Source organism: Marmota marmota, unplaced genomic scaffold (genome assembly GCF_001458135.2).
Source record: "Marmota marmota marmota unplaced genomic scaffold, marMar, whole genome shotgun sequence".
Classification (NCBI taxonomy): Eukaryota; Metazoa; Chordata; class Mammalia; order Rodentia; family Sciuridae; genus Marmota; species Marmota marmota.
In genome coordinates this window covers 5037080-5056343 of record NW_026000020.1, presented here as the reverse complement: position 1 = coordinate 5056343, position 19264 = coordinate 5037080, and the positions used below count along the sequence as shown (strand labels likewise).

General features: G+C 38.7%; 3 protein-coding genes across 11 annotated transcripts in view; 2 read left to right on the top strand and 1 right to left on the bottom strand.

The window, feature by feature from the left end:
* Tsga10 (testis specific 10) overlaps positions 1-477 on the bottom strand; it is a 101228-nt gene extending 100751 nt beyond the window's left edge. For all 7 annotated transcript variants that reach the window (XM_048810280.1, XM_015499691.2, XM_048810282.1 and 4 more), the window contains exon 1: positions 361-477. The gene's annotated coding sequence lies outside the window, so the exon portion shown is untranslated. The remainder of the gene's footprint in view (positions 1-360) is intronic.
* CUNH2orf15 (chromosome unknown C2orf15 homolog) lies at positions 370-9652 on the top strand. Its single transcript, XM_048810292.1, has 3 exons — positions 370-493; positions 1051-1127; positions 8544-9652. The coding sequence occupies exon 3, from the start codon at positions 8620-8622 to the stop codon at positions 8893-8895; it is 276 nt and encodes a 91-aa protein (XP_048666249.1). The 5' UTR covers positions 370-493; positions 1051-1127; positions 8544-8619; the 3' UTR covers positions 8896-9652.
* A 3879-nt stretch (positions 9653-13531) lies between these two features.
* Lipt1 (lipoyltransferase 1) lies at positions 13532-18905 on the top strand. 3 transcript variants are annotated; one of them, XM_015499689.2, is made up of 2 exons: positions 13532-13669; positions 17726-18905. In XM_015499689.2, exon 2 carries the CDS (start codon positions 17727-17729, stop codon positions 18846-18848), a length of 1122 nt encoding a protein of 373 aa, XP_015355175.1. In that variant the 5' UTR covers positions 13532-13669; position 17726; the 3' UTR covers positions 18849-18905. The 3 variants fall into 3 exon arrangements, with proteins under 3 accessions (XP_015355175.1, XP_015355174.1, XP_015355173.1); XM_015499688.2 differs by having other exon boundaries at positions 13614-13762; XM_015499687.2 differs by lacking the exon at positions 13532-13669 and adding an exon at positions 13683-13938.
* The last annotated feature ends 359 nt before the right edge of the window (positions 18906-19264 follow it).

Below are 19264 nucleotides of genomic sequence, written 5' to 3'. Positions count from 1 at the left end.
GCCCTCTCGCGGGGACTACAAGCCGTGCGGGTGCACCCACGCACGTAGCGACGCGTACATCCACCTGCTCGCGGTACAGGGAGCCCAGGAGAGGCTCTTCCCGGCCCATTCGCGCCGCGCAGGCGCAAGCCCACGCTGCGTCTAGACGCCCGACCCTGAGCGTCCCGTCTCCTAGTAACCATCAGCGAGACCCCCCTACCCCACCACTTTTTTACTTCAGCCGCGGCTGCCGCACCTGGATGGAACGCGCATGCGCAGTGCAGTCTCTCGCTGGCAGTCCCTCAGCTCTGGGACACCTGCTGCTTGAGGCAGTGGCTTTGTGTCACTTTTCCTAGGGATCGGGCTTCGTTCTGGACTCACGTTCAGTGAAACGGTTACTCCCCAGAGTTGCTCTTCGGCGCGGCTCCTGCCACAGCCAGGAGGCTGTTCCTGAGGGAGCCTCCAGGTTGGGTCCTCCCACCGCAGCCTCCAGGGAACGAGCCCGCCGGTCCCGGTGAGCCCGGGCAGCCTCCTGTCCAGGGAAGCCGTGCACCCATGACCTCCGTCAGCCCTGCACGTTGGAGTCAGGCTGGTATTGGGAGGTGGCAAAAATAGGAATGAAAGCCCAGATTCCCAGGCCTCCTCCAAGTCCCCTTCCCAGAAAAATGGGTGATAGTTAACAAAGAAAGATAGACAACCTCACGTGATGTTTTATAGAGTATTGATTTTTTCCCTTGGTTAATATCCTTCAAACTTCTCTTAATTTGGAGTCTTCAATCTGGGAACACTCTAACTTAACCTGTGTAGTATTTTTGGCCATCCAATTGCGTAAAAAATGTTCAAGTGGAGAAATGAACTTTTAGGTGAAAGAAATGAGCTCTGTGTTATTTTGCCAATTTTTGAAGCCTAACTTAAAAAAATATTGTCTTTTGTTTCTTAATATATAACATGTTCCACCCTTCTTAAATAACCCAGTAACATCTGAACCTCATTGTTGATCTTGTCTTTGTCTTTTCCCACAGATAACATAGACATTTGTTTTTGTTTTTGTTTTTTTTCCACGGTCTCCAGTTTTTTTGATGCGGTATAAGTCTGTGCCTGTCAAAAATAAGTTCATGTTTGAGAAAACTAACAATTCCTGTTTCTTGGTGAGTGCTCATTTTTTTTTAACCAAACATTATTTGCAGGGGTAAGCAACTTTTATGTTAAAACAAATTTCTTTAGAAAAGTACTTAAATAAGTGTCTTGTTTTGCTAATCCCTGGGTTTTTTCCATAAGATGTTTATGTCATTATGTTTTTATAATATTTTGTAACATTTATTTACATATACCACATACTTTATAACTAGATACTAGCAAATTAAATGTTCCTGTTATTTTAGACAAAGAGATGGGAATACCCAGGGAGCACATTTCCTGTGAAATATTATACCTGATTGATAAAATAAGTAATGAAGGAGCATGGGCTTTCAAAGACTATCCTAAAAATTTAGGGGAAGTGATGTATAATCTGGTATCCTCTTTAGATATAAGATTATTTTGAATAGAAGATGTCATTTGGCATTGAAAACAAATGAGGAAGAATGTACTAGTTTAAAAACTGGCAGTTGAGCTGGGTGTGTAGTTTAGTGGAAGCATGTGCTTGCCATGTGGGAGGCCAAGAGTTCAATCCCTAGAACCAAAACAAAACAAAAATCTATCCATTGCAATTGAAGACTTCAGGGGGAGGAGAATTATTAATATAGGAAATGGAAATTTTTATTAATATAGGACTAAAAAATTTAAGCATTTATGTATGCTCCCAGATGTTACCACAGATTCTTGGGAAAGAATATAGGGAGAAGATATTTTGAAGGCCAAAAGAAGGCATCAAGATTTTAATTTATTTTCCTATTGCAGACTATTCAATTACTCCCCTATCTTAAGAAAGTGAAAATTTTCTTCCTTCTATGGAAACTCAAGAACCTTGTATAATACCTATGCTCACCCTTGTGACACATAACTTCTTTATTGCTCTAAGGTCTGGATTTTCTAAACCTTTGGTTTCTCTGTCATTTCAAAAGCTTTACCAGAAAAAAATTCTGCTTTGCCTTTCCCGCTCCCCCCACATCCCCCCCCCCCCGTGCCACTCTTGGTTCCCTCAAAAAAAAAAAAAAAAATCTGAGACTTCAGACATACATGTTAAGCTACTTGATGTTGTGCCACAGTTTACTAAAGGTCTGTTCATTTTTTAAATGGTGCTGGGGGTGGAACCCAGGGCCTGACAGGAGTTAGGCAAGTGCTCTACCACTGAGCTATATCCCCAGCCCTCTATTGCTGTATCTTGGGATTTTTCGGTTCATTCTTTGGTAGTGTTAACCCCACCCACAATATGCTTCATGTTGGAAATTGTGTTTTTCATCTCTGGAAGTTTGTTTTTTTTTTAAAAAAAAATCTTTCATTTCAGACTGTATCATGCTCATGGTTTATTCTATTTTCTTGAAAATATGGACTATATTTAAAATATTTAAGTTACTTACTTGTTTACTAATTATATTTTAAGTGTCACTTCTGGATTTGTTTATAGTTTTATTTCTGCTTGTTTTCATGCCTACTAAAGTTTGATTGCCAAACATTTCAGATATTACATTTTGGGATGCTGAAGTGTGTGTGTGTTCTTTAAATATGTTTGACTTTCTTCTAAGATGAATAAGGTTATTTGGAAAGAGTTTGATCCTTTAGAACTGAACCATCCAAGCCAGGCATGGTAGCGCACACCTTTAATCCCAGCAGGTTGGGAGGCTGAGGCAGGAGGATCACAAATTCAAAGCCAGCCTCAGCAATTTAGTGAGGCCCTAAGTAACTTACTGAGACCCAGTCTCAAAAAATGAAAAGGGACAAGGTTGTGGCTTAGTGGTTAAGCACCCTGGGTTCAATTCCTGGTACCCAAAACAAAACAAAAAAACTGTACCATCCAAAATAGTGCCACTGTCTACATGTGACTATTTGAATCTGAGTTGATAAAATTAAATTTTATTTGTAGTATCCACATTTCATATACCAAGCCACATGTAGCTAGTGGCTACCATATAGAACAACATAGGTATAGAATATTTCTTCACTACAAATAGTTCTACTGGACAGTGCTATATAGTGGTTAGCTTTTATGGTTTGTTTATATTCTATGTAATCTTAGTTTTGGATGATTTGGACCCTATACTGAGTCAATAACTTTCTGAGCATTCTACCCAATACCTCAAATATTAGGAGGTCTTTCCATTCTGGTGACAATGTAAATCATCCCTTGTCCTGTGTAAGCTCTGGATTATTCTGCCTTCTCTTTTTAGGTGGCTGTTTCCCAGACTTCACATTTTTCCTTCCATACATGTACTAATCAGCACTCAGCTGAAGAATCGAGGGGAATCCTCTTCAGACCCTAGAGTGCTTTTCCACTCTGTATCGCTTTCCTCTCCACAGACTCTAGCCTCTCCAAACTCTAAACTCTGTCTTCTCAGTTCATCAAAATGACCACACTCTCTTTGGGTTCACTTCTTCTGTGCTGAAGCCTGAAAATTCCAAATAATTTGCCCTCAGAGGATTCACCTTCTTTATTCTCTTTCTCTCGGTGATCACAGTCTCGCACAGCCTATTGTCCAATATCTAAAAACCACTTTTATGTATTTTGTCTATATTTTTAAATGGGAAAGCATGAGCATAAATCTGGTTCCCATTGCTCCCCTATGACTGGAAACAGAAGCTAACCAGATCGCCATAGTTTGAGGTTCCATGTCACTAATTATTGCCAATGGGAGTAATTTGCAGTTTAACAGTTGTTACCATCTGAGGGAATGATTAGTTCAAAGACTGGAAGCAGATGCAGATTTGCCACAGCACATACTTTAAGAACATCAGTGAGCTCATACAGCTGGGGCAAGAGAAAAGAAGGCTAGGGGAGAGTGTTAACTGGTATGTTAGTTTTCTGTTGCTACAATTTGCTACAAACTTAATGCTTTAAATAATACAAGTTTATTATTATATGGTTATTTTTTTAATATTTTTTAGTTGATGATAGATCTTCATTTTTTTTAATATGTGGTTGCTAAGAATCCAACCCAGTGCCTCACACATACCAGGCACAGCCACAGCCCCTATTATATGATTCTTAAGGTTAGAAATCCAAATTGGTTCTTATTGAGCTAAAACTAAGATTTTTTGCCTTTTCAACTTCTACAGGCTGCTCATGATTCCCTGGCTTGTAGTCCTTGTCTGTCTTCAAAGTCAACAAGTCCTTCCCACATTACATCACTCTGACACCTACCTTCTTCCCTTCCTCATTCACTTATAGAGACCCCTGTGATTATATTGGTGCCACCCAACTAATCCAGTGTCATCTTCCCACCTCTGGGTCAGCTGGTCTTTGGGGGCCATTATTCTGCCTCCCACAGGTGAGGACTAGATATGTAGAGAATTTGGCTTTTTGTCTGAGATGGAAAGCAACTAGAGTATGCTGAGTGGAGATTGATGTGATCTGGCTTATGTTTTAAAAAGCAAAACTGGGGCTGGGGCTGGGGATGTGGCTCAGCGGTAGAGCGCTTTCCTAGCAAGTGCGGGGCCCTGGGTTTGATCCTCAGCACCACATAAAAATAAATAAATATATAAAGATATTGTGTCCAACCACAACGAAAAAATAAAAATAAAAGCAAAACTGTTAGAAAACTACAGTATAGGCCATGGTAGAAGTAGAAACAGGATCCATTGACAGATTGGACATGGAATATAAGATAAAGAAGAGTCAAAAATGACTTCACTGCAGTGCACAAGGTTTCATGTCATACCACATTCTCCTTAATATTCAGTACTATCCCCTTTTCTAGTCAACCATAATGTCAGTAAACTTGGATTTCCAATTCCTACTAAATTTGAACATCTCTTATGTATTCATAACACACTTGGAATTCCTCAATCTATGAATTATGTCTTTATATCCTTTGCCCATTTTTCTCTTGGGTTTTCTTTATTCTTATTGATTTGTAGTTTTTTCCAATACTGCAGCTATTATCCCTGTCATCGTTAGATAGCAAATATCTCCTTTCAAACTTTTATTCCTTTTTATGTATGGTTTTTTCACTGATAGGAATTGTTAATTATGAGGACTCCAATCTAAATTCTTTAAGTCTTGTTCAAGAAATCCTTCTCCAAAAAAGGAAAGAAAGAAATCCTTCTCCACCCCAAGGTGACAAACAAATTGTTCTGTTTTCTTCAATTGTATTTTTAGTTCTACCATTCACATTCAGGTCTTTTCTACATTTGAACTTTACTTTTATATGTAAGATAGGGATCCTGCTTTACTTTCACAGGATCCTATGTGATTGCTTCATGGTCCACATGGTGAGCCAGTGTTCACAGTGCCAACATACCAAACTTAGTGTCCTCAATCTCCATTGCCTTATAGTGCCTCCTGTAGCACATGTGAGGTTCATGAACATACCTAGGTCCAAGTTGCAGCTCTGTCATGTTCTTTTCTTCCTTTATTTGTTTCTGCACCTGTACAAGATTGCTTTTGTTACTTTGATTTTGTAGCATATCTTAATATCTGATAAGACAAGCCTCTTTGTTCTTTTTGTCCAAATTGATTTAATCTTCATGGACCTTTATTCTTCCATACACATTCAAGATTTCCTCTTGAATAGCAACCTGAATGCTGGGTCAAAGAAGCCCCCAACACACTTGTTCTTCCTTCATGTCCTCAGGACTCTGGAGGAAGTTAAAGTGACACTTTCATGGACAAATCTGCCCTGATATTTGGTTCTTCCTTAATTCCTCTATTAGAATGAAGTTTAATGTGCAAATTGATAATTAAATAAATTACCATTATTTTAGATTTATTTCAAATGCAATATGTTGTTTTATAGGGTTTTATTAGTGTTTTATAAGCTTTATTCCAATTTTATAGTTTGAAAATGTTTTAAATCTATAGAACTGTAACAAGAATAATAAGCTTCACAATTTTTTATCCTTCACCTCCTAGATTCAACAGTTTTTAACATTTTGCATATTTTACTTTCTCTCTGTACTTACCTGTTGCTAAACAATTTGAGAGCAAGTTGCAGATATGATCCTTCAATTTTAATTGTTTCGGCATGTATTTCCTAAGAATAAGGACATTCGTTTATATAATCACAATACAATTATATTTTTGTGGCATTTAACATAGATACAACATTATTATCTAATAAACCATCTATATACAAATTGTACAATTATCCAAGTAGTGGTCTTTATACTACACTCTCCAACACATTCAAAAATCACTCATTACATTTGGAGATCATGTACCTTTGACTTTCTTTAATCTAAACAACTTCTCAGTCTCTCTTTGCCTTTCATGACATTGACACTTTTTAATACTATTTTGTTTTGTAGGATGTCTTTCAATTTTGTTTGTCCCTGATTTTTTCTTTATGATTAGATTCAAGTTACACTTTTTTCTCTTTTTCTTTTTGTTGTGTTGAGAATTAAACCCAGGGCCTCACACATGCTAGGGAAATGCTCTACCACTGAGCTACACTCCCAGCCTCAAGTTATTCATTTTTGACATGAGTGTTTCCTTTTTAATTAAATAGAAGAAACCAAATAATAGTATAAACTTAATTTTATTAACTTGAAAGTAGTGTTAGGCATTTTTTTTGATGAGGAAGAAAAATTCCTGTTCAAGTTCCAAATATAAGAAACAAGTATACTGGGCTGGGGATATAGCTCAATTGGTAGAGTGCTTGTCTCACATGTACAAGGCCCTGGGTTCAATCCCCAGCAGCACACACACACACACACACACACACACACACACAAAAGGAAAAATAAGAAACAAGTATACCTACATTTTAGAACTTCATCAGAGATCTTTTTAAAATGTAGCTAAATTGCATTTGCTTCCCAGAAAACCAAATCTGTACTACTTATCTGATTGTTATATTAGTAACATGTAACTGTTTTATTTACCATACTATAGCAGGCCCAGGATTCTGTTTTGTTATAAACACTGATACTCAATCACAAATAAAGATTGACAGGGATGTAAGAGATTCCTCAGAAAATTAAAATAGAAAATGATTAGGGCTTGATAGATATGGAATTGTAAACTATCAACAGATAATACAGTAGATAAATACTGAAGAAATAATACATTCTAAAAAAACGGGCATGGGCTTTCACTCATAGCCATGGAGTCTGCATCTTTGGTAGATCGCTGTTTTCCAATAAGCACTGTACTTCCTTTACTGTGACGGGAAACCTGTCCTCTCTGCCATCCTAGTCAACTCTACCTAGCAAATTCCTGCCCATCTTTCAAGACCCTACTCTGACTTAGTCTCCCTTCCTTTGGGAACCTCTCCCAGGTTGTAAGCTCATCTCTCTTAATAGATTAGGCATTCTTAACAAGTACCATATCTTTATTAGTCATTGCATTACTAAGTTTTTTGTCACTGTGAACAAAATACCTAAGAATAACAAATTAGAGGAGTAAATATTTATTTTGGCTCATGGTTTCCAAGGATTCAGTCTTTGGTAGGCCAACTTCATGGCTGTGGGCCTGAGATTAGACAGAACAAGATGGTCGAAGGGTGTGATGGAGGAAAGCTGCTCAGCACATGGTAGCTAATAAGTAGAGAGAGAGAAAGAAGAAGTAAGGGACCAGGGAGAAGGTAGGACATGTCCCAAATGACCTTCTTCTAACTAGGTCCCACACCCCAGTAGTCTATTCAGCTATCAATGGATTAATCCACTAATGAGGTCAGAATACTTATGATCCAATCATTACCTAAAAGCCTAACATCTGGGGGCTGGGGATATAGCTCAGTTGGTAGAATGCTTGCCTCATATGCACAAGGCCCTGGATTCAATCCCCAGCACCATAAATAAACAAATAAATAGTCAATCTCTGACAGGGTACATTGTCCAAGAAAAATGGAAAACAAAAAGAGAATCTTTCATTGTATAAGAATTGCTATTTTGTGTTGTCAGACTTGCTATACTATACTAATAAGCAACTGTTGATAGGTACAGAGGCAGGGTATTTCCATGGGAGAAGCATTTCTTATATGATGTGGAATCTCAGGGTAAAATTGAGTCTATTTGGTCATTGTCCATATAGCCTGGCCCATAACAAGACAAGACTAAGAGAAGTTCTGTTATTTACTGAAAGGTGATAAACATAACGTCAGGAAAATTCCTTTTTAAAAAGACTTTCAAGGGGGCTGGGGATGTGGCTCAAGCAGTAGCGCGCTCGCCTGGCATGCGTGCGGCCCGGGTTCGATCCTCAGCACCACATACCAACAAAGATGTTGTGTCCGCCAATAACTAAAAGAAATAAATATTTAAAAAAAATTTCTAAAAAAAAAAAAAGACTTTCAAGGGACTTTATAGACCTAAAAACACTTCCACAAAGAAAATGTAAATACTGAAAGGTAAAAGGCAATTTTACTTTATATTTTTGGCATTACCATGATATTTCATCCAAACCAACATTGCCATGAAGTTGTCAAAATTCCTATTGTATTCACTAGTTACCTACATCTTTTTTTTTTCAGTAATCAAATTGAAGAAACGTTTCAACTACTTAAAAAGGTGTCTTCAAACAACCTTGATATTTGTTCAACTGTCCCAATGGGATTTTCATTTAGTAAATCTGCTACTCAGGTATCTGCCATGCGAATGGATTCAAAAGTGGACAGTCACTTAATGCAAGGGACTGAGAAAAGCAGGTTGAAACCAGTGACTCGTTTATTTCAAAACACCAAGAAAATAAGGTTAGAAGACACAAACCAAGAAAACTTTTCAAGTATTGAAGGAATTGGCCCAGGATCTCTTTCAAAGAAAGCCTTGGGTTCAGTGGTATATGTTAAAGAAAGTGATGGACTAGAAATGACAGATGTGGAATGAAGTATCATACACATATTACCAAAAAAATCCAAAAACTGCCTTTGATAAGTGGAGGTGTTGAATGAGAACTGAACCTTATTGGGAAAATCTAACAAAATGAAGGAAGGTTAGTATCTTATATTTTATTATTTATGAGTCATCTTAAACTATATTTTTTGATGGTGCAAAAACTGTGCAAGGTCCTGGGTTCCACCCTCAGTAACTAATATACACACATACACACACATTTGAACTTGTTCCTGTACTGTAATATTTAATAATTCTGTAATACCCAACTGCATAATCTTCTCAGTATTCATATTTTAAAAAGAGGAAAAGGCATGATTTCAGGGAATAAAAATATTTTGTAACAGAAAAATGCTAAATGTATTTGTAGATATTATATAAAGCAATTTGCAGTTGCTTTAAGGGAAAAAAAATAGCCTTCCAAAATTCAAGGCAGATTTCTCTGGGATTATATTCTATCTTTGTTTAAAAAAATAGAATATTTTAGTAACAGTATTTGAAATGCAAAACTTTTTGCTATGCTTTTTATGAATTTCTTTAACAAGTGGTGGTAGGAGGGGCAGAGTGTTCAAGCAATTCCACACCAGTATTTTATGCTATTTATGCTGTACCATTTTTGTATGTTGCATCTTCAATTTGGGATTTTTCCTTAGGATACTTTGCCTTCCTATAATTTTGCATTTCTGTTCTGTAAAAGATTCCTGCAGATAAACTCTACAACCAACCAATAAATTACATAGCTTCAGAAGCATTTCACATTTAAAATTTTTCTTTTAAAACTTTCCCTCATGTGGAATTCATTTCAAAGTTAGAAAATAGTTCTTTCCAAATATCACAGCATATCTTGCAGATGCTAACAAGTTATATTACAATATTTTGTATAAGAAAAATAATCTAGTGTTCAAAATTTGTTTTACATATCAGTTATTGAAATACATGGCAGTTTGAAACAGCAGTGTTGTTCCAAGTAATGTTAGATGAAATTAAAACCATTTTATATCCATACAGAGAGTGACCTATAATTATATTATGCATGTTGTTTGTTTGTTTATTTGTTTTTTGGTGCTGGGACTTGATTCCAGAGCCTCACACATACTAAGCACATGCTCTACCACAGAGCTACACCCCTAGTATATTTTGTTTAGCTCAGTGGTAGAGTGTTTGCCCAGTAAGTGCAAGGGTTCCATCCCCAGTAACACACACACACATACACACACACACACAGTTGGAACATGTTCCTGTACTGTAGTATTTAACAACTGTCTGTAATGCCCACTGCATAATCTCCTCAATATTCGTTTTTAAAAATAACAGACAAATGCTAAATGTATTTGAAGGGAATATTGATCCTAAAGTAAAAAGAATCAAAATTGTCAAATGATACATAAATGAGTAAAATGCTTTTTGTCACTTACAAAACATAATTCTTTGGAAAAGAAAAAAAGAATTCATTGTTCACCAAGGCTGGCACTATGCTTGGTGCTGGAGATATAGTAGTGGATAAAATAGCTACTGCCTTCACAGTGCTTTCTGTCTGTCTACCAGGAAAGCCAAAACATATAAAGAAATTGCATAAGATCTGCTATGAAGAAAGTGTAAAACATTCAGAGAGATGTAACAGGAGGAATAACACATACAGTTGATTTCAATTCTAGGAACTAGGAAGACTTCTCCAAGGATATGACATAATTTCTGCAGTTACATGATTGTCCAATGGATGATGACAATGGTATCAAGTTGGTATTTAAAGTCATGGGAATGAATGTGATTGTTTAAGGAGCACATTTGTGGGAAGATGAAGATGTGAGGAACTCCGACATTTAGGGGCTGATCAGAGCAAGGGCAACTGTCAGAGGGTACTGAGAAGCTGGTATTGAGGCCAAAGGAAAACCAAGTTGATAATATAAACGTTGTCTATAGGAGTCTTTCTAGGTGGAACCAGTGAACAGAAAGGTTAGGTGAAGACCAAAAAGTCCATTGGATCCAGCAACACGAATGTCACAGTGCAAAAGCACTTGTGGTGGAATAAATGGGGCAGAAGCCATTTTGGAGTGGGTTGAATATGAAGTGAGGAAGTAGATATTGTGTATATAGTGACTCTTCCAAGGAGCTTTGCTCTGAAAGGGAGTAAACACATTGAAAGTTGGAAGGGGAAATGAGGTCTCTGGAGGATTTGTGAAGCATATTAGAGTATCGCTGGAAAGTTCCAGGGGAGAAGCTGAAGAAGTAGGAAAGCGGGTAACAATAGCCAAGGAACAGAAATCTTAGAGCAGGGAGAAAAGAATAGGATTCTCTATAATCACCTCAGAAGGAAAGAAGAGGAAAAATAAACTACTTTAGAGAAATCAAATTTGGAAGGAAACAATATAGAGAGTGACAACATTATGGGCCTACTATCAATAACTAGGAAAATTCCTACTGAAACTCTGAAAAGAATCCATTTCTACCTGCATAATATAAGACTCAGCCCTATCATTGATGGTATCAGCATTGCCAACTGTGAACACAGAATGCTGCTTACTCCAAGAGATAAGTCTTGGTGGATACCCTTCTAACTGAAGTAGGGACTGGTTTTTGTGGAAGATTGAAAGAGATGGTCACAAATTCTTTGGGGTCCTCTCACCAAGAAATGAGGGGTTGTCATGAGTGGGCTATGCCATTAACATAGACTAGACATGTTTGTGTCTTTCCACAATGTCAAATTTATTGAATAACTGTAAATTCACAAACTATATCACTTTCATTGGGATTAATTCACTGAAAATACACTCAGTTCACTTGGTGTCATGAGTGGAGCAGTCACAAGTTCTTTTATTCCATCCCAATCTTAATAATATCTGCAGTACTCAAGTCACATCATACTTCACACAGTGATGTACATACATCACAGAAATGCTAACGAAGGGTTAAAGTGGCCACAGGTTTCCAGAGGCTGCAGTGAGAAAAAAGGTAGAGAGCAGGTGCAAAGGCAAAGAGTCATTGCAGGTGGTGAGATCAGTGTTTAAGGAACCAGTTCTCATAAGTTGAGAGTCCAGAAGGTAGGCAGTTAACAGGGTCATTTGACATGGGCCTCGTCTTGTCATGGGCAGGAGAAACACTGAGCAGGAGAAACTCTGGGGACAGAGTCCAAAGTCCATTGATGTGGCATTGTGGGCAAGACTCATGATTAGTGACAGGATCAGAGTGCTGCCATGTCCAGGAGGGTACTCCTCCTTTTATGGGCCTTAGGTGAGGGGGTTATATCTGGTGACTACAATAAACTCATGAACCTGGTTTTTCTGATATGCATTTGATTGTCCATGCATACATGTGCTTCTAATTTAATAAGTTCACAGGTGGTCATTTTTTAATAGACTCTTTTTGAAAAAAAATATTTTTCAGTTGTTAATGGATCTTTATTTTACTTATTATGTATATGCAGTGCTGATAATCGAACCCCATGCCTCACACATGCTAGGCAAGCACTCTACCACTGAGCCATAATCCTAGCCCCACAGGTGGTCATTTTTATTAGCATGACTAATTAACTTATCAGTGTGTGCCTTATGATTGTGCTGTGTAGCTGAGGGTTATTCTTTTCAAAAAGTTCTGTATGTCCAAAATATGATGATTATCTATTTGCCAAGACAAGTTACCAAGTCATTCTGCCTTGGCACTGACACTCAAATTGGAGTAGCTCAGGACAAACTGTTGCTTTATAAAATGGAGTGACTAAGGGCTAGGCACTGCTGTTCTACACCACATGGAGTAATTTGGAGCAGGGCACAGCCTCCTCTTCACAGGGGGCCATCATCCCATCCCTTAACTCTCCACTGGCTTTCTCAAGTGCTGCCTCCAGGTGCTGAACTGAGCTGCTCCAGCAAGTAGCCTGCACCAAGTGCCAGAGTGTGAATAAGGATCATCTTGGACCCCCTCAGCTCAGCCACCCCTTGCTGAATGGAGCCACAGGGTAAACCCAGGTGAAACCAGCTTGCTCACATAATTCTTAGAAATAATAAGTCATGATGTTTGAGGCGCTTTATCACACTGCAAGAACTAGCTGAAATCTTGGCTTTTGAGAGAATTTCCCGTCTGGCTGAAGGGAAGGACTTTTTTGCCAACAATGAGTACAACCCAATGTGTCTGCTTTTTGATCCACTCAGTCCAACTTATTACCATCTCTGTGTTGCGAATGCCAACGTTTATTCCTTTAAATGCAATTTTTCTTTCAAAAATGATTTTAATTTTCCCTTTTGAGTTACCTGCCAATTGAACTGAGAGTCCATGCAGTCAGTAAAGAGCACTTGCTGGTACTCTTGCGGGCTGTGACCTGAGTGCTTTGGGTTTCTGGGGACTCCCCCTGAACAAGCCTACGAAATGCCCCTTCCATCTGGCGCACCTGCCTCTCCTACCTTCGCCCCGGGACGGCCTTTATCTCTGTGCTCTCACACAGCGAACTGCCATCTGAGCTGGGACTTTATAACTTTCGATACTTTTATTCAAACGTGGCCTGCGACCCTGTCTCAAACGTGGTTTTGCGTTAGTTGGCACGCCCCGAGGGAGCCTTAGGAACCCCGCCCAGCGACCTCCTAGGCAAACACGGCACGCTCGGGAAGTAGCCACGCCTCCTCCGGCCCTCGTGGGCGGGCCGGGCCGGGGTACCGCCTCTGCTCGTGGGCGGGGCTTGGGGTGGTGCGCGTCGCGTGCGCAGCCGCTGAGCGCCCGGGGTCGACCCGTTCTTCTCCGGTACCAGTCCTCCCCCGCGGGTAGGTGCTACCGGAAGCAGCAGGTGAGAGAAGCCGGAAGCGGATCTAACGCGAACGCCGCGTGGTGGCGGGTGGCAACGGGCCCAGCGGGGCGCTCGGGGTTCTTCGGGCGGCGGGTAAGGACAAAGATCCCCGAGACGGGTTCTGCGTGCGCGCGCCTCTGGCCTTCAGCGGCTGGTGCTGCAGGCTCTGCAGCTTGTGCTCCGCGCTCGGCACGACCTGATGGCTCTGTTAAGAGCGGCCGATCCAGAGCCCCGGTCGGGTGTGTCAGGTGGCAAAAGTAAAACTCCGGGTAAGGTTTTATGATTAGCCGGGATTATGCTCTTTTTGTTTTTTTAAATCTGTTTTCTGTTTTGTGATGGGGAAGTATGTTTGGCAGTGCACAGTGACAACGAAGTGTCCCGCAGAACAGGGACATGAGAGCGTCTTCTGAGGAAAACGTGTACGGTTCGTAATTACAGGGTGGTTGGTAATTACAGGGTTAGAGTAGATATGCAAAGCGATTTTTAAAAAAATTTTGCTAGTCTTTCAAAGTCTTAGCTATATCCTGGCAACTTTCATTTAGTCTGTACCTATCTGCCACAGGAGCATAGAGCCAAAGAGAGGCACACCTGTCCCAGCGAATCCAAAGCTCCCGAGGAGTAAACACTATCCTGGCTTAAGAGTAGAATCTTTCCTGGTCCCAGGAATTGAGGTGGTTTCCTCTGGACCCATCCCATCTGACATTGAGATCATATAACTCAGTCTTTTGGTTCTGATGCATATTTACCAAAGTTAAGATAAATAGCCTTACCTGTAGTCCTATAGCAAGTAGTTGGGCAGGCCTAGAGGAATCTCTCTCTGGTCAATAGTTTATGGTTCTCTCTGTAAACCAGTAAGTTCACATTTAGGTTTTCTTGGACATACCTTTCTTTCCACTTTTCTCTGTGTGATTCTTGTTATCCTTTAGGGCCCAGTTATAATGTTACATTCTCACTAAGGCCTAGAATAGTTTGTTACATAAGCATTCAACCTAACTCCTTTATCTTTGTTCCCATGTCATCTTTTTTAAAGATGAGTAGTTTAACAATCCTATTTGAAATTGAAGCCTAATGATTCTTGCATATACATTTTCAGTCTTCCCTCTCCCAGCTTTAGTTTTTCTTCGTCCTACAGACCTTACCCCCCTTAATTACTTGGCTTACTGATGAATCCCAAGTGGTAAGAAGAGTACATGTCATATAGTTGATGCAGAATTTGTCAAATTCATACCTTTGCTGGGTTGTGTTTCATTCATAATATATACACAGTGCCTGGATGAATGGAGAGTTTGGCACTATTAAAATACATAAATTAGATCAATTCATGATCCATACATTGGATCAATATATGAATCAGATCAGTTATAGAACCCTAGCAAATATTATTTTTGACCAATATTTTGTGGATTATGGTTAATTTTTCAAAGTAAATGCCACTTTATTGCATCTTGGTTATGAGTCATTGTACACTTGAGAGAACATAATGTTTTATGAATGGAACAGAAAAACAGAGATAGGAAGGAACACTATAATAACAGTTAACATTTCCATGCAGTTCATATTGGCCAGACAGGAATGGTTTATGTGTAATAACATCTAATTCTCTTAACCATTCTGTGAGGTCTGAGACAGTTGAAGCAGCCAGAAGTTAACTACTTTCCTAGGGTTATTCAGTTAGTAAGCAGCAGAGCCAGAATTAAAATTTAAGATCTTAACTACTTTGCTATCCTGCCATACTCTGCATATATTAACAAGAGTATGTTACAAGGTCTTTGAGAATCTCTTCCACAAACACTTTCTGGCTCATTGGTGTCCAACATACCTCTGACCCATTTGTCACTGTTTCTCCCTTGGATCACATTGGAAGGGGATCCTTTCTACTCCTTCTGAACTCTGGATCCCAGCACCATCACTTTCTCAAGGAGCTCCCTTCACCAGTGTTACCCTCTTCTTCCAGTTGTCCTACCAGCAACATCTAAACTTGCTTCGGTCTCTTGCATGTTAGGTTATCTCCTAACTCCACATTTCTTCTATTGCCCTATCTTCTCCATTTTACAACTAGAATATATTCATTGAATCTGTGGACCTCCCAGTCACTCAGCATACTTGGTTCTTGCCAAGATCACTAATAACTTTCTTAATGAAGATCTATTTTCAGCATCTTACCTCCTTGAAACTTCCATAATGCCCTATTTAAAATTTTTCTTCTTATTATTCTCAGTTTTCTTTGTGAGCTCTCCCTCCCTTCTCTTCATATCTGTTAAATGTTGCTGCTCTTTAGGGTTGTGTTGAAGGCTCTGTGTCTGCTTACAGAACCCTCTTGAGACAATCTAATCTTCTCCCATGGCCTTAGTTACTTTCTTTTCAGCCCTGTCCCATTGGCTGACAAATAATCATAGACACTTAAGTTCAACACAATTAAATGAACCAAATATTTTCACCCCATACCTCCTCTTCCTGTGAGACCTGTATATTATCAGTTAACTACTCTTTTTGTCTCTAGTCTAGCCTTTCTTTAATCCATGCACAACACTGTGGAGATAGTTTTGTATGACTCAACACTTTTCTGCTTAAAACACATCAGTAGATCATAGCTGCCTAAACAGAGAATCCAAATGTTTTAGGATTACATGAACTTGTCTCCTCCCTTCTCTGTCTTCTTACTACCTGTGCCTAGCAGGCATTCCATAAATATTTATTGAATGAGTACAAGACTTTATCAAACTCAAACAAAACCAAGAACAAGGAGATTCACCAAAGAAATGCAATCTGAGTGCAGAGAACTTCCTAGGACAGTAGAGCTGTGAGCATCAGTGGAGCTAGAATACTATCAGTGTAACTGTCTCTTAGGAAGGCCTACCCAAAACATGCCTTAGTAGTAGAAGATCCTGATAGTTTCAGCCTTTGTATATGCCTTTGCATATGCTACTCCCATCAACCATCAAATTTCAACACTGTTCAAGTATCCCTTCCTTTATTAAACTCTCCAGATGTTTCTTAAGGGAAGGTATAAACTGATTTTTCTAGTCTCTAATCTAGCCGTTCTTTAATTCATACTAATTTAATATTGACCTAAGTAAAAGTTATGCTGGCAGTAAATCATATATTCCAAGTTGAAATAGGAATTATTTTTATAACATTGTAAAGACATAATTAGAACTTTCCATAGAGATGTTCATGAATGCATTGTTGATAATACAGGAAAACTAGAAAAAAAAAGCAATATAGACTAAGAAACTGAGTAAACTGGCTTTTTTTTTTTTTTTTTTCAATGGTACTGGCATGTTGAACCCAGGGCTTCACATATGCTTAGTCACTGAGCTACATGACCAGCCCAGTGCTTTTAATTTGAGAAGGATTTTTGCTAAGTTATACATTTGTGACTGGCCTTGAACTTGTGAACTAATATATTTAATAATAAAATATTACACAGTCATTAAAGCTGATTTTAAAATAGATTTAATGTAGAACGAGAGCCAGGCACAATTGATGTATACACCTGTAGTCCCAGCTACTTGGGATGCTGAGACAGGAAGGTCACTTGAACTCAGGAGTTTGAGGCCAGCCTGGGCAACATAGTAAGACCTAATCTTAAAAATAAAAATAAAAAATCATTTATATGTATATACATAATTCCCAGAAGACATAAAATGGGTTGTTTATACCAAAATGTTAATTGTGGTTCTTTTCAGCGGTGGGATTATGTTTTCTGTTCTTTTGTTTACCTGTTGTTTCCTCATTTTTTTTCAATGAACATGTATTATGAATTCAAAATAATTTGTTTGGCTTTGGTATGTGTAATGTATTTGCTGCATCATTTTTTGTTTGAAAAATCTGTGCCTTCATTTCAACTGAAATTATTGAATTTTATCTTCATTTTTTTAAAAGTACTTTGTTATAGAGTTGCAAAGACTAAAAAGCCAACAGGCAAGAAAAGCAATCAGACGGGACACCTAGTTAAGTTTGAATCAAATAACCAATAACTGATGGCTAGAAGGTAGAATTTAATTTTCCTTTTTTCATTGAATTAATTTGTTTTTTGTCTTCCGTTTTTAAAAGCATGCTGATCCCATTTTCAGTGAAGAACTGCTTCCAGTTGCTTTGTAATTACAAGGTTCCAGCAGCAGGCTTTAAAAACACTACAAAAGGTGGGCTCATTTTACAGTCAATTTCCAATGATGTATATCAAAATCTGGCTGTAGAAGACTGGATCCATGACCATGTAAACCCAGAAGGCAAGCCAATTCTTTTCTTTTGGAGAAATTCTCCCTGTGTTGTGATTGGTAGGCATCAAAATCCTTGGCAAGAATGTAACCTGAATCTGATGAGAGAAGAAGGTATAAAACTGGCTAGGAGAAGAAGTGGAGGAGGAACAGTCTACCATGATATGGGTAATATCAATTTGACTTTCTTTACAACCAAAAAAAAGTATGATAGAATGGACAATCTGAAATTAATTGTGAGAGCACTGAATGCTGTCCAACCCCAGCTGGATGTTCAGGCTACCAAAAGATTTGACCTTTTACTTGATGGTCGGTTTAAAATCTCAGGAACAGCCTCAAAGATTGGCCGGACTACTGCTTATCACCATTGCACCTTATTATGTAGTACGGATGGAACCTCTTTGTCTTCTTCACTAAAGAGCCCTTACCAAGGGATCAAGAGCAATGCCACTACTAGCATACCTTCTTTAGTGAAAAATCTTTTGGAGAAAGATCCCACTCTGACCTGTGAAGTACTGATGAATGCTATTGCTACAGAGTATGCTGCTTATCATCAAATTGATAATCACATTAATCTAATAAATCCAACAGATGAAACACTGTTTCCTGGAATAAATAGCAAAGCCAAAGAACTACAAACTTGGGAATGGATATATGGCAAAACACCAAAGTTTAGTATAGACACTACTTTGGATGTGTTATATGAGCAGTCACACTTGGAAATTAAATTATTCATAGATATAAAGAATGGAAGAATTGAAATCTGCAATATTGAAGCACCTGATCATTGGATACCACTGGCAATATGTGACAAGTTAAATTCAAGTTTTATTGGCAGCAAGTTTTGCCCAACTGAAACTACCATGCTGACAAACATTTTACTTAGAACATACCCAGAAGACCATGAACTACATAGTAAATGGGATATTCTTTGTGAAAAAATTAGAGGAATAATGTGACTCCAAGTAACTATTTATATTGTCAGTTTCAATGAGAGAATAAAACTTTTAAATGCATTGTATGTCTAAAAAACAAAAAAGCTGAGTGCAGTGGCATCTGCTTGTAATCCCAGCACTTGGGAGGCTGAGGCAGGAGGGACACTGAAGTTCAGGAGTTCAGTGTCAGCCTGGGCAACAGTGAGGACCATGTCTGGGGAAAAAAGCCTAGTCTCTTTCAGTAACTTCTCCCCATTTGAAATTGTTTATTATCTGTCCTTGTTCATCTTCTCTTTTGACATCTAGAAAACTCTTTCTTCATTGATTTAGTTCCTGGCACACATTTATATTTCAGCTCCTTCACTTCTTATTGCCTTGGAAATGTATACCACAGTAGACAGTCCAGCTTCACAATTGCTTGTTTTCATACCTCTATTGCC